This window comes from Onychomys torridus, chromosome 19 (assembly GCF_903995425.1).
Source record: "Onychomys torridus chromosome 19, mOncTor1.1, whole genome shotgun sequence".
Taxonomy (NCBI): Eukaryota; Metazoa; Chordata; class Mammalia; order Rodentia; family Cricetidae; genus Onychomys; species Onychomys torridus.
This window is the reverse complement of record NC_050461.1, coordinates 48,777,760-48,793,661: the sequence shown is the minus strand read 5'-3', so window position 1 is coordinate 48,793,661 and position 15,902 is coordinate 48,777,760. Positions and strand designations below refer to the sequence as shown.

The 15,902-nt window shown below is 39.5% G+C and overlaps 1 protein-coding gene across 1 annotated transcript; it reads right to left on the bottom strand.

Moving 5' to 3' along the window:
• Nucleotides 1-2,186: 2,186 nt before the first annotated feature.
• Myct1 (MYC target 1) lies at nucleotides 2,187-11,434 on the bottom strand. The gene is made up of 2 exons (XM_036169280.1): nucleotides 11,279-11,434; nucleotides 2,187-2,700 (listed from the first exon to the last, which is right to left on the bottom strand). Exons 1-2 carry the CDS (start codon nucleotides 11,328-11,330, stop codon nucleotides 2,189-2,191), a joined length of 564 nt encoding a protein of 187 aa, XP_036025173.1. The 5' UTR covers nucleotides 11,331-11,434; the 3' UTR covers nucleotides 2,187-2,188.
• Between the last annotated feature and the right edge of the window lie 4,468 nt (nucleotides 11,435-15,902).

Genomic DNA, 15,902 nt, shown 5'->3' with positions numbered 1-15,902 from the left:
AACATTTCAAAGAAAACAATTACAACTAAAAGCACTTCCAGCTTTGGTTTTAGCTTCACATTTCATACAATGCACAATATTTATAAAATACTCCTCTTGGTCATTTTATAACAGGGGCTAAATTGTCAAGAGTTCTGCCAAAGAGCTAAATGAAGCCAAGGACTTCTGCTCTGGTTTCCTTCCCTTGGGAGGTAGGAACAGTTTTCACTCCCAGTATGAATGACTGATAAAAAGCATACCTTCTTTGCTTCTCATGTTAAACACTGAGGATGACATCCACCCTAAAATTAGCCTTGCTTGTTACTAAGCTGATGCTCTTGCAAAATCTTACCGGGGCTATGTTACTGCTTCTATATTTCCTTAGCAAAAAAGTCAGCTGCCGATGCATCTTAGCTTCTTGGTTTGCTTAATTTTTTTCTTCCTTCTTCTCTTGTATACTTAATTACAAGATATTTTAGTAGGCTTTTTGAAGAATAATTTCTCTTGGGAAATAATGGATAGTACAAATTATATGAAACTAATAAAGATAGTCTATAGGGGATTTTTTTATGCAAGTAGTTATACTTGAGCTATGATCAGACACTATTAGCTGGGACCAGTGGGTATTGCCACAAATCCCAACCTACAGAAGATTAAACAACAACACAAGCTAAATATCTGATGTATCAGGTTCTGAATAACCCCCCAGTGAACTCCTGTCCTTGCAGCAAAAGGACCACTGAAAGTCTCTGGTACCCACATTAAAGATGCCTCCATCTGTTGATGTGGACTCCTTGGGTGACCATCTGAAACAGTGACCATTTAGCCTGCATTAGTCACCTTAAAAAGACTTTAGAGAAGGGGAGATGGAATTCACAGAGCATCACCAGGGGATGATGGTACCTGAGTGCTGAGGTGACCGGGAAGAATTGCTTTCTGGAGAGGCAGCATGTTTCCACTGTGGACTCTAACTACAGTCTCTCTGTAGAATAATCCTTATTTGACCGCAGAGTTAACAAGGAAATTCCCCCTAGAGCAGTGGTTCTCAACCTTCCTAATGCTGTGACCCTTTAATACAGTTCCTCATATGTGGTGACCCCCAACCATAAAAATTATTTTTGTTGCTACTTCATAAACTGTATTTTTTGCTACTGCTATGAATTATAATGTAAATATCTGTGTGTTTGGATAGCCTAAGGCAATAACTGTGAAAGGGCTATTCAGTGCCCAAAAGGGTCGTCACCCACAGGTTGAAAAGCACTACCCTAGGTAAAATGCTTTCCTAGCCATTAGATCCAAATCCAAGAAAGAAAATATAACTTGATGTTAAATAAAAATTTGCTCTTAGGACAAATGGAGAAGCTGTTGCTTTGGCAATACCTGCAACAGTCATGTTAAATCCTCATGTTGCTAAATCCAAGGGTTTTACTTCAATGATATGGGTAATTAATTATACCAGGAAGAACTTCAGAATGAGTTTATCTGGCTGGGGAAAAAAACAATTTAAGTGTCAAAACTGAACCGTCTTAAGACACCAACGGAGCGTAGCTTTTTTGCTTGATTCTCATACATAACTGAGTAGAATCACGGGATTTTACACATTCACTACTCCATCGCCTTGTGTGTGCGCTCACACACACACACACGCGCGCGTGCGCGCACACACACACACACACACACACACACACACGCACGTGCGCACACACACACACACACACATCATTAAAGCTCCAAGATTCTAGGATGCTACTGACTCACTCGTCACCCAGAAAGTAACACTGAAATTCCTTGATTTTAGTGGCTTTTGTCTGTCAGCAGTCACATGGGAAAGTGAATGGGGATTGCAACCATAAGCAACTGACAGCTAAAGTCTTCTTCACCGAAAACAAACAAATACGCAGGATTTGTACGTTAGAATCTTTAATCGGTATCTTTAATTCAATGCCTCACACTGAATTCAAAATATATAAACATAGAACTTTTTGAGAAAATAATATTCTTGTGAGACATAAGTGAGAGAACCGTGTTCAAAAGCAACTGTGCCTTACTCGGTAATGCTCAGCTTTCCGGATCCTATCAACTTGGAAAATCAATCATTAGTGCCATAACCCCAAAATTCTGTTTACCCTATATTCATTTCCTTTCTAGAAGAGACAAAAATTAAAAAAAAAAAAAAAAAAAAAGAATTAAAAACAACGAAAGCCCAGACTCAGGAATCGGGAAATGCCTTGATGATGGACTCATAGGCAGGTGGGGGTGGTGGGGAAAGGCCCATTCGCAAGCTGTTGCTGGACCAGCGGAAGTCAGGCCGGCTCAGATTGTGCACCGTGCTGATGGCAGATGGGGTGGTGGAGGCAGGCAGGGTCATCAGCTGACTCTCAGTTTCCACCGGAAGTGGTGGGCATTGCAGGAAGGGATGGAAAGTTGAAGCCCTGAAGCTTGATTTCCTGGGGAAGGAATTTGCCAGCTCCATGGAAGCTTGTCTCTGGAAGGTGAGACTGGCCAGGCTGAGGTTGCTTCGACGCTCACAACCACTGTGGCGGTAGAATCCAGTTCGGCTGAGGCCCTGGTTGTAGGACCTGGGTCGCCTGGTGGGACTCCACTGTGAGATGGGAGCGCTAGCTCTTCTTCTTCGAGACAGGAAAACAAAGAGCGCCCAGAGAAATCCTCCGATTGCGAGCCCAATCGCCACCGAGACAGTGAATGACATTATAAGGTCCTCTAAAACAAAGAATAGCCAATAAACCAATAGCTCTGATTTCAAAGACAATTCATTTAAAAACACAGGGCAGAGTATGAACTGTAATACACGGAATGGGTTCTGAATTTTAACATACTTGGAATTAGGGAAGTAGAGAATGATCAGGACTCCCCTTATTCAAACAGAAAGCTATAAAAACCATTCGCTTGTGTTCCTGTATCATCTTTAGAAATGAAAGTCTCCTTGAAGCTCAACTTTAACTTAACAGTTTTTCTTACAGAACTGCAAATGTCCACAGCTCATTTCCTTTTGAATTATGATTGGAGCTAACATGCCCCTTGGGAAAGAAGGTCATCACAATGTTCAGCATGCCTTCCTCTCTGTCTGCTTTGCTCCGTCACACTGATTTCTCCCACCTGCAGTCTTGATGGCAACTCACTTCCTGCGCTCTGTCATAGGTAGAGTCATAACCATCTGGAGGCCTGACTGATTTATGTTGTATTTCCTTAACACCCAGACTCTCGGAGCCCTGACTCCACAATGACATGACCCGTGCGGTTCCAGCTCCTACTTTTCTTATGTCTGTGTTGTGATAATAAAACCCCATTTCCTGAATCTCCACACACTTTCCATGCACACCAGTGTCCTCCAGTTCCACCGAGCTTGGATTTGCTCTGATTTCCTCTGCAGGCAGGTATACATATATATATATACACATATCTTCCTCTTCTCTCAATAGAGGTGCTACCTGGCTGCCCCTTAGAAATTAGAAATTGAGGGGCTGGAGAGATGGCTTAGTGGTTAAGAGCACTGACTGCTCTTCAAGAGGACCCAGGTTCAATCCCCAGCACCCACAAGGCAGCTAACAACTGTCTCTAACTCCAAGATCTGACACTTTCACACAGACATGCATGCAGGCAAAATAATAAATAAATAAATAATAAACAAACAAACAAACAAATAAATAAATAAATGACTAGAAATTGAAAGCATATTCTTAATGAATTTATTGGCATGGCTGAGCCCTACTCTACATGGAAACCTCGAGAATTTGAAGCTTTTTCCAGCTTAGTGCTCAGAATGTTCCTCATCCTGAATTCCATGAGCCAACCCCAAACTGCTGTTTGCTTTCTGTCTATATAATTTTCCTTATGCGTGGACATAAATTTCTTTATCTGGGGAGCTCATTTTTATAGAACTATTCCACGTACTGTCTTTCTTGTACAAAAAAAAATGAGTTAACCATTAAGTAGGGTGTATATTAAATTGCTTATACAAGGGTTCTGCAGGCAAAGAGCTATAGACTAGAAACATGCTTATGAAGGTATTAGTATTGGGGTCACAGGCGCAGAATCTTTGTTTGTAATCGCATTGGCCGATAGAATCTATTCCCTACTCTAAGGGCGTCAGTGGGACTCACTTGACCAATGGGAAGCAATGGAATTGAGGCTTTGTAAGTTCAGTTCTAAAGTTCAAGAGACTTTCCACTTCCACCCTGGTTGGTTTGGGGATTTCTCCATGGCAGACATAGGGATAAAGCCAAGCTAGCGTGGTAGCCAATGAAAGATACAGGGCTATCCTGTGTACTATCCCTATGGCTCTGACTAGGAGCCTGATATCCTTGACATGACGATAGAATGATTTGCTCTAGGTCATTCAGATGCTGGCAAACCCCATCTGACTACGGGGCAAACCAAAGACAAGCAGAAAATCCATCTTGTTGACCCCACGCTGAATTGTCAATCCAAAACCATGAGCTAATTCCCTGATTATTATTTTTATAAAACTCTGTTTTGAGGTGGTTATTGATTAGCAAATGCTCATTGATTACAAGGTTACACAATTGCAGATCCAGCACTATTGAATAAATAGTGATGAGTTTGTTTAATCTCACTGATGCCATTTTTTTAAAAGGTGGGGGAAAAGCTGGTTTTAAAACTGTTGAGCCCTTCTCCAGCTTATTGAGGTAGCATGTACAAAATCTAAAATGCAGAAATAAATCAAATAAATGCTAATGAATTTGTAAGTACAGTCACTACTGCCTAACTTTAGGATTTATGTTATAGTGCCCCTCTACCTCCTCTTACCACAGGGATGTCATGTACCAAAACTGTCTTGGTTGTTACTGCAAATATCTTCACATGTAACCACATGAAAACTTTCCAAAACACCTCACATTAACCACAAACTAAGTTCTTTATGACACGGCTTTTGAAATCTAAAACAATTTAGGACAAAGTTACTCAACCCAGTACTGATGTTTTGAAATCTTCCTCACAAAAATAAGGAGTTTTGGCATTGGAGTTCCATGTTCTTAGAGATTTCATGGAATCAGATATTATTTTAAAAAATAACATAAACATGACTGAACCTAAAAATTTGTTTTACTTTTGTATGATTCAAACTTAACTTTATCAATGTCCCCAATTCTAAAATTCTGATTATAAAGAGGTTTCAGAAATTGTGCTCCTAACTACCACCACTACTGTGCCTTCCAACATGAAGGTCTTAAAGTTGACCACGGTTCTCAGAAAACAGAATCACAACCTCAATGCTGTGAACATTTAGTAGAGGTCACCATCTAGTGGGCTGTTGAATTATTACAACATCACAATGTGATTTTCATAAGTGGTCATAAAATGGAATGCTTGTTAATACATTCAGAGCTCTACAGTTGCAGGAATCATGGGCTCACCTCGTCCCAAAATAGACCATCCTATCTCCACTTCCTAAAGTGTAGAGGAGGATAGTTTCAGCAATAGGAAGGTTGTGATGAAAGGACTTTTGGGGGAATAGACTTTAGTGTACAGAAATGTGAATGGTTAAAATTTGCTGATTATGCAAAGAATAAGTACTTCCTACATTATCACATCCTCTGGGAAATCCTGGGTTCAACAAGAAAATGAGATTCAGCCTCCCCTGTCTATGCTGATGCTTTTCCAACACCACCACATGCAGCAGGAGATCTCAGCTTTTCCAGATGGGCTTTAGGCTTCTTGCCTTTGCAGTATCATCCATGTATATCGAGCCACCCTCTCTTTTCAGTCATGTCATAGGTCCAGTCACATCATACATGCGTTCTAACCACCTCCCCACCAGAGTAAAAGCCAGCTCCTAATTATGGTCTAAAATTTTCCTATCTGAAAGCTGCTGCCCCCATGGTTGAGCTCACCACCTGATTCTGCTCTTGCTCTTCACCAAATATGCTTCTGATCAAGGGCTCGTGCCTCGTTCTAACTATTTCTTTCAAAAATATGTTTGTAGAGATCTACATGATTATTTTATCTATGTCCTTTGTTTTCTTCCTTTTTCCTTTAGGTGTTACCTAATCTTCTTGTTGAGGCCTCCTCATTCCAAAATTACATCCTAACCCATTTCTTACACTCAGTTTGCTCTCCCTCCCCATTACAGGAAGTGGGTTCAGTTCATATTCCTAAAAAATTAGTAAATGAGATGTTTATGCATTACAAGTCCTCAGACTTGAAACCTGGGAAGCGGACTTATGTCTTTAATGGTAAAAAGGAATGAATAAAAGCAATAATGTTAGCACTGGCCCCTTGAATAGGGTGGTGGAAAAATAAACACAACCTTGGAAGATTTCGGTGTGGTTTTACCTAACAGTACTTTCCAGGACATGAAATCAACCCAAGTGTCTATAGCCAGATGAGTAAGTTGAGGAAATGGAGTCTGTGGAGACCTGAGTGGCATAATGATAGTTTAGTGAGTGGTGGGTCACCTTTATGGCAATGGTTTCAAAAGACTTTATCACTGAGCATGGTCAAAGGCATCTTAGATTGTGTGCAGTGTGTAATGTTTGTGTGACAAAAATTCCAAATAATGCAATTCTCAAAACTAACCCATTGTTATTTAGTATGTATGAATAGTATATAATAATAGACTATTATTACTGAACCTAAAAAGAACAGAAAGGAAATTCTGTAATTTAAAACAATATGGATGAATCTGAAAAGGCATTATAGAAACTGAAATAAGTAAGACACAGAATGGACAAGTCTTCACTGTAGAATTCTTCAAATGTTTTCGTCCAGTGAATATTTTCATAATAAAGTTGAGAAGACATGCCAACATAGTATAAATGACTCCTACCAGATATGTTTGAAAAAATAATTCAGTGTCAAACTCTTAGAAAACACAAACTGTCACAACTAAGAAAAAAGTTAGAAAATCCGAGTGGTCCTCTAATGAGCTGAAGGGATACCTTAGTGGTCACCATTCTTGAAGAGGTCCTAAGTTTGGTCTCCAGCACCCACTCATCCATATTGGCCAGCTCATAACCACCTGTAACTCTAGCTCTGGGAGATCCAACACATCTGGCCTCCAGGGGCACCTTTATTTATGTGGGCACCTAACTACACAGACATACACACACACACACACACACACACACACACACACACACACACACAATTTGAAAGTAAAAATTTTCTTTTATTGACTGAGGAATCTTAACTAAGGATCCCGCCCCTTAACAGCCCTGGCTCCCAAACAAATCAGTTTGTAACCCTCAGCTACCTCAGAGCAGGGTAAGGCAATAACAAAGAGGCACAGAAATAGGTGCTCTACCTCTAAACTGCCGAATGAGTCACTAAACACAAAGACTAGAACATCATTTTAGAAGACAGCATTGTACTGCAATAATGAGGTGTTTTATAACTGAGATGGTGTTTGTGGTTTGTTTCTTTTTATGTGCCATCTTCAAAACACTAGAAGCCTAAAGAACTAAAAAATGTAATTTTTTTTTTGCCATAAATAGTAGCAGGAAAGAGAAAGTATCATCTGCATGTTTTTTCATGAGCAGTGTAAAGAAATGTTTGTGGGAGAGAAAGACAAGAGCTTTGTGGTATACGAGCCATGAGGGCTCTGGTAATGAGGCCATTCCTCCATCCCTCCATCCTTTAGGGAATCCCAGTACCCACTGGTACCCACTCCTAGATTCCTGGCTAATATATGTAGAGAGGCTCAGAGGTCCGCATGAGAAGCACTGGGTGCCAGAAGAGCAGAATAAGAGTCAGTCTCCTGAATTCCAGGATCACAGGAGAATGTTAAAGTTGCTCTGGGCATTGAGACAGATGGGTAGTAATGGAATGAGAGTCAGTAGACAGTATCACCAAAAAAGAAAAATTATGTTCTTAGTCAGAAGTGCACAGATCACAAGAACCTGGCTTTGCAATTAAGGACTCCAACAATGAAGACAGGGAGAGGAAACATCCTCAGAGCAGATGAGGTACACTTGTCAGTAGATGTCAGCAGAGGACCTTGATCAAGGTCCCTCTAGTACCTGAAGTACCAGTTATCTTCATTCCTTACAAGCTATCTCCAACCTTAGAGAGAAAGCCAAAGAAGCCGGAGGTGAGAAGGTGTAGAGGTCACCACAGTGCAAGAAGTACCTCAAACTTCTGCATCGCTATTCAGAATCTTAAATACAGCTGCCCTCATTCTGATTTCCAGTTCTGCCCCTGTAATTTCCATATGAATGTTCTGATCTGCTATTTGCTTCTTTGCATACATACCCTGGTGTTTTTAATTCACACATTTGCTGATAACATTTCTCCCAAAATCTCAGACAACCTCTGACCCATATCATTTTCATCTGTTGCCTAGTGAGGTCATCTAAAGCTTCATAGTGAATGAATGAACTGAAGGAGGTTGAGTTACTATGTCAGAAATGAATGACCAGAATGCTATCCTTAAAATTATCTTTCTATTTGGAACTTCTTTGATTTCCTAGGGACAGGTAATATCCCATTTTTTTTTTCCTAAAAATGATCCAGGGACCATTCCATATTTTAACTTCTATAGCATAGTCTCATTCTTGGTCATTTTTGTATAACATCATGATATTATATGACAAAACAGAGGTTATTGATACTATCTATTGATTTATTTATAGGCTTCTATTTGCATATGTAGGAACACCTAATCACCTCCTGGAATGCAATCCTTTAAAAAGAGAAGTCGTATTTTGGGGGAGGATTGATTAGATGAGTATGTGCAAGTCATATGCCAATACACTATCTCAGCTTTTCACAGTGCTGGACAAATGTATGAAAACCACAGCAGCAACACAGTGAGAAGACAGCAGAGAGAACCTGATGTGTGTGTGTGTGTGTGTGTGTGTGTGTGTGTGTGTGTGTGTGTACTCCCAAGTATGATGAGAACGCCTGAGCTCTTCAATATTGTCAGCCCAATAGTCTCTGAGGGTCTCTGGTTGCTGCAGCCTTTAGGAGATGGTTTCCAGAGAAGGGACGTGTATTGTGTAGAGCAGAGGCGGAATGCAAGGTGGAATCATCTGTGTTATCAGTTTCAGGCCACTCTTGCTAGAGGCTAGCATCAATGGCTGTAGCGCTTGTGCAAGCCTTCATTGTTTGGAGCAACTGAATATCATTACTTAATTTCTTTGCATGCCTTAAGCAAACCAGACAGTTACATTCATTTTGAGGTTTTTGTGCACCTCAATATGTTAAGTTTGAGAAGTTTTTCTGGCTTCTTGTGTAAATTGTTATAGTCTATGGCTTTTTTTTTTATTCTCTTAATTCAAAGGGCTACACAAAAGAGTCCTTTTGGATGCAGATGCTGTATTCCACCATTATTTTCAAATTATTATTTTGAGAGGTCTGGTGATCAAAACAGATAACAGTTTAGATGTGAAACGGAAATGACAATAGAAAAGACTGACATTCATAAGTCAGGAAATACTTAGATTTCATATACTAAATGTATAATTACATTTTATACTTCATATTTTTACTTCAGAAATAATAATGTAGTCTTTCCCCTTTCACCCAAAGCATCAAACTTATTTTTGGTTCATCACTTTTGCTTCTGTTTAAATGTATTTAGCAATACAACATTAATGCCCGTCTTTGACATAGGAATCTTGAATTCCCTATTAAGCACAGATTTTCTTATTAAGACATTTAGCCGGGCAGTGGTGGCGCACACCTTTAATACTAGCAGAGGCAGGCGGATCTCTGTGAGTTCAAGGCCAGCCTGGTCTACAGAGTGAGATCCAGGACAGGCATCAAAACTACACAGAGAAACCCTGTCTCAAAAAAAAAAAAAAAAAAAAAAAAAAAAAAAAAAGGATAAAGAAGTGAACTACATATGAGCATCTTATTAATGTAAGATTTATTTTAATGAAAATCATCTGTGCTCTAACCAATGAACAATGAATTATTTTTCCTATATAAATGTGGAGATTAACTTGAATAGTTTGAAAAGACAGAACTGGCTTTTCTGTGTTAATTTTTACACTTGGAATGACTTACTTTGGAATAATTTACAATTATTTTGTTTTGTGATGATGAATTTACTTAGATGCACTCTAGCTGGGGTTCATCACAATATAAATGAGGATAATAAATGTCATTTTTCACAAATGTACCATTAGGCCATCCAGAATTCAAAAGTTTCTTGTCTCTTGATGTCTACCTAGAGTTTGTAGGAATAACTTATTTCTCACTAATTTTATTATGCAATTTTGTTACTATATCATCGATAAATCTCTTAAAGTTTGAAGCAAGCACATTAATTAATGCAAATAATTAATCAGTTAATTCCCTTCATGTCAATACCTGTGATAACAGATAAATACGTCAGAATGTCAAGGCCAGGTTGGCATCACTACTCAGTATTTACCAAACAGTTTCCAAAGCCCTACCTACCTCCAGTCAGAGGAAAAAGATAGATACAGTTTACTGAGATGATTAAAAACTCATCTTACACATAATAGGGTTATAGATCTCTCAATCAACTCCAGAATTCCTTTAACTAGATTTGACTTAGATTATTCCCTTTACTTTTAAATTTCTCTGGACCACAGAGACATGCCAGTGTCCCTGCACATCCTAGCCCCTGTATCCTAAATCTGGACCAGAGAAGATGGTGGTTTTGATCTCAGCACCTCCCTACTTTTAATTAGCATCACTGAACACTAGATCTTGAGCTGAGGTTAGCCTCCGCCAAAGCATGCTTTGGGCGGTTTCTTTTCCTTTTGTGACAGGCTTCCATTGTAACAGTCTTAAGTTATTTATGCTTCATCTTTTCTAGATTCATAACTTCATTTTTAACTCCACAGGTTCTCTTTGTCACCATATTCAAAATTCATTCAAGCATAGAGTTGTTTAAATTTTGACTTTGAAAATTAAAAAGAATAACATGGGCAAAAGCACAGACTTCCAAGCCCTGTAGACCACCTTGGTTCTGTGGAATATAACACGTAATCCATCACCTTCATATGAGTAAAATATAATTTTCCAACAAAACTTCCTGTTTTATATTCCATTTAACAAGGACTTCTACTTCATATTTCTTTTTCTAAATTTTCACTTTAAAAAAACTCATCATTACTAATTAAGTTTTGTTAATACCAACCAAACTTTTTATGTCTGGTCCTCCTTAAATATTTCTGTAGCTTCTTCTGACAACATTTTTATGAGTATATTTCTTGAAATAAATCTATGAAAATTATGGCAAGCCAAGTGCCTCAGAGACTTCCAATGTTGTAATAAGTTATGCCGAGAATTTCCGGGCATCTTAATTTTTTAAATAAAAAGCAGTTAAAGAAAGGTAGCTTACCCCAAAAGTTTTCTGGCCATGGGCTCCCTAAACTCGTTGTGTTATTAGCCATAATGTCCACAAGAAAAAGAAGAAGCCAGTGTGTCCAAAACAAGCAGTTTGATTCTATGCCTTTGTGGTTCAGCAAGAGAAAAATAATTTTCACGCCACCCCACATATACTTGTGTTTACATAGAAGGAAGCAAGTGTATCGTGTTTCCTGCTTTTATACTCGAATTAGCAACTGTTTTTCTTATCTTGGAATTCCACATGGCTCCCAGACACAGAACTATTTCCCTCTCGTCATTTCCTACCCTGTTACTAAGTGCCCTCCTTTCAGCTCCATCCAGAGCTGTTTGGGAACAAGAGGCTTTTTCTTGAGACCCCATCCTTCATTTATACGTAGAGGAAGAAAGTCAGGTCCTGGACACTTAACATCATCCCTGTGTAATGCTGAGCTACAGATGCCTTTCCGATGCTGAAAGCCCATATTCAATTCTTTTTTCTAACTAATAACCTTTATTTATAAATATCAGATATTAAAATTCCAAGGTAATCTTTTCCTGTATCTGGCATATTGATCTTGAAAAATGTATTCATTCCACTCATTCAATCATATTTAAATATGTTCATTGGTGATTTTGTTCCCCTTTTCATTGGGATGCAAATGGTGAGAAATGGATATGGTTTCTATGGGACCAGATAAGGGGAACAGGAACGGAAAGTGTTCAGTTACAGCAGTGCTTTCATGCCTGGCCAGGGTTGCAGAAATCCCATGGCTAGTGAAAATTATAGCTAATGTCCTTCCAACCTCACCAGAAGGTCCCCTACATCGGGAGACATTGGAAGTGGGAAAAAGAGGTGCTAAATGTCACTTAAACACACTAAAACGCATCCCTGGATTGAAAACTTGTAGCACGTACTCACACACTCTTGAGAACTCTTGCATGAACCCTGAGATGTTGGGATATGGTCAGCTGAAGCAAATGTCACCCTTCTGAAGTCTGTGACACATTCCTGAGAAGCCCAAGAAGAACCAAAGGGCAACATGACAACTCATTTTGCAGCCCCCAATTCTCCAAAATTGTGGTGGTTTCTGCTCATTTTTTAAATCAATTTTCATAGATTTAACTACAAATTTAACAGATTAAAATATACACAACTGATGATCTTAAAAAGAATGAAATAATTATAGGAAACTTGAGAACACACTCATCTTTATGAGTTTTTCAAGATTTTTTTATGATATCTTTGTTTAATATCATTTACTTTTATGATGTCTTTATGATATTTTTTGCCAGTGTTTCCACACTTTCCAGTAAATAATAATGCCATTGCTCAAGAAAGGCAAAAGGGCCCACATTTCCACAGTTCTCTTTAATTTGTAATATTATTGACAAACTGTGTACAAATTTGACCTTGAAAGAACTTGCTGTGTCTAAGACACACATGTATTGAAATACTCCCCACCTTTCTAAGCTGTATGTACTTTAAATGTGTCTTATGTGACCAAAGGTTGCTTAATGTCAAATAGATCATACTCACGTATTCCTAACTTCACCCCATGTATTCAGACTGATCTGGAGAGTGGAAGGGAGGACTCCCACTTTGTCTGTGGAGGAAGGGAGCTTATTCTGTCTCAGGGTTGCGATGGAGGCCGAGACTTCCAGGAATTGTTTGCTGTTTTGCTATCCAGATTTTCTGCCAATACATTTTCACTTTTGCAGATGGTCAGAACCCCTAAGAAAACTTGCTTTCTGTCCATTGGTGACCTAGGGATTCATTTCTCTTCTGTGAAAAGCTCCTTGGTAGCTTTAGCTCTTAACTGTGCATATAACCCATGTGGTAAGGATTTGTAGTTTTTCCCTGGCACAGATCCACACAAGTGAGTGTTTGTGTCTGTGGGATTTTCGGGTCCCATGACTTATCCTACCATAACAGGAAGTTGATTTTTTTTTTCTTTACAAAAATGTCAGGTCTGCCTTTCTGCTTTTCATTGTTTCCACAGAGGGTCTTTTGCCTTGAGTTGTCCAGCAGTCATGAAATGAATGGGTGAGCGCTCTCACCTTGGACATTCCAGGAATCACTTGCTGTTGTCATTCAGGCTTCTACCAGAAGTCAATGCCATGCCCTTGTCCCTGACCCTCTGGGACTATTTTATTCAAAGAGCTCACTTCCCGCCGTATGGCTTTATGTTGTATGTCTTAGTCAGTGTTCTGTTGTTGCGAAGGGACACCATGACCATGGCGACTCTTATAAAGGAAAACAACCACATTGCATATGTGCTTTTGTCTGTTCCAGTTGCTCTAACAAAATACCACATACTTGGGGGGAAAGATTTTAAAACAGCAAAAACTTATTTTGCTGAGTCCAAAGTCTAGCTAGAATTTTTGAGTTCAAGGTTTGGACTGATTTAGTGTCTGTTGTGGGCACTTCCTCTTAAAACTGGAGTCTTCTTACCCTCATGGTTGCAAGTAAAAAGTCTTGCCACTGGTTTCTCTCCTAAGAGCACTTTTCTCACTGTCCAGACTAGCCTTGTCACAGGCCTCTCCTCCTAATGCCATCACCGCTGCTGTCTAGGGCAGTAGGAATGTTTAAACTGTAGAAGAGAACCCTTCCCCCATCTTACTTCCTGTATGAGCTTGTCCATGATGCCATCTGCCACAGTGTTCTCCAGAGCTCAGCAGAGGCTGGTGCTACGGCTTTCACTCTCCAGAACTGTGAGCTAAATAAACCTCTTTTATTTATTTGTAATGTACTCTGACTTAGATGCATTTTATAGCAACACAAAATAGACCAGTTGAGGAAATGTATTAATCTTGATACTCATTTCTGTCTCCACTGGCTAAAATAACAATAGCAACACAGTAGAACTTTAATAAATAATCATTAAATAGAATATAATAATTTGAAGATACTTAACATAGAAATATTTCTGGATAGTCTTAGGTTAGTAAATATGTCATCTAACACTTCAAAACAAAAGTTGAAAAGTTCTGTTCTTAGACGTCAATATTTTAAAACTTTGACATTACTTGGTAGAAAAGAGCATTATCACATTTAAGAGAAGATGCAGGCTTTACTGTGAATGTCCTGTTTAGCTTTGGAAAGTCTTTCAAACCTACCAAGGGTTTAGTGACTCTCACACTGAACTGAGCCGGATGAACTGTCTGATCTGAGAGTGTTCCTCGAACACATAGGAGCCCCTTCTAAAAGTAAAAACGTCTAAATCTGTTTTAAGAACTTCAAGTTTTAAAAAACATAAGCGGAAGGCTCAAGTTGATGGACCTGTACACTCGGCTTCCCTCTCTAGACGTCCAGAAGTTCGGCTTCTTTATCCTTAAACTCACTCACTCTGGGAAGGTGAAGGCAAAGTTAAGGAAGATCGAACCATCAAAATTAGATTGTTTATGTGAAATAAAGAACTGCCGGGTTAGAAATGTGTACAGAGCCCATGGGTGGAAAATGAGTTCCGGCCTGCATTATATTTCACAGTAAATTTGTCTTTGTAAGCGCCTGGGTGGGGCTGTAGCAAGAACCAAGAGATCGAAGCAATGCATCGGCTTAAAGCTGACTTGTAGGAAGCCTGCGTGGATCGGCCTCAGGAGCCACCACAGGTGTGGGAGAGCTGCCCTGATGGCATGGGTATAGGAAAGTTGGGTCTGACCCTTACCTGAGGGAGGCAGTCCCAGCGATCCAGACTGACCAGCTCAGCTTCCACCCAGTGCCACATCCTGGGTCTTGGGTTGGCCCACCCTAACATCTACCCATCTGGAGCAGGTGAAGGGGTCCTGTGAAACAACAGCCGCAGGATCTCCATGTTGGGGCAACAGCAGGATATCCAAGAGGAGTTTTGGTGAGGGTCCAGTGATGATGGGGTGTCAGAGGCTAGAGACCTTAAACCAGACCAATGGACTCATTGCCATGAATGTTTGTAGGTGGGGCTGATTGGACAAAAGGGTGCATGGTACACTGCAGCTCAGTGCCACTAGGAGGAATGAAGAGGTGTTCAGGAGTCAGGAAAGATAAAGGAGAGAGGTAGGGTTTTTGTTTGTTTTGTTTTGTTTTTAATTAATTTGGGGGGATTTCCTTTGGGGGCGATGCTGTAGGGGTGAGGGGTAGATATGAAAGGTCTGGGAGGTGAGCAGGACTGGGGTACATGATGAGAGATTCCCAAAGAGTCAATAAAAAATTATGTCATAAAAAAATCAACATGAAAAAAGCCGTGGTATTTCTATACAGAAATGAAAATAATCTTAAAAAGGAAATTAAGAAAAATTATCACATTACCATTAAAAAATAAACTTAGCAAAAATTTGAATGTTTACACATTTGAAATTTATAAAACATTGATAAAGAAAATTCAGGAAGGTACAAAAAAAAAAAGATATCCTGTGTTCATTAATTGGAAGAACATTACTAAAATGTCTACTTCTTAGATCATCTGCAAATTTCAAAGAATCCTCATCAACTTAGAACTCATTTCAGTTTGTTTTTTAAGAAGAAGAAATTTTAATTCATTTTACATACCCAAGATCCCCCTCTTCCCTCCTCCTGCCCCTCCAGCCTCCCCCTCCCTACCCACCCCCATCCCCTCCTACAAGAAGGTCAGGCCTCCCATGGGGAGGTACATTTAGTAGAGGCA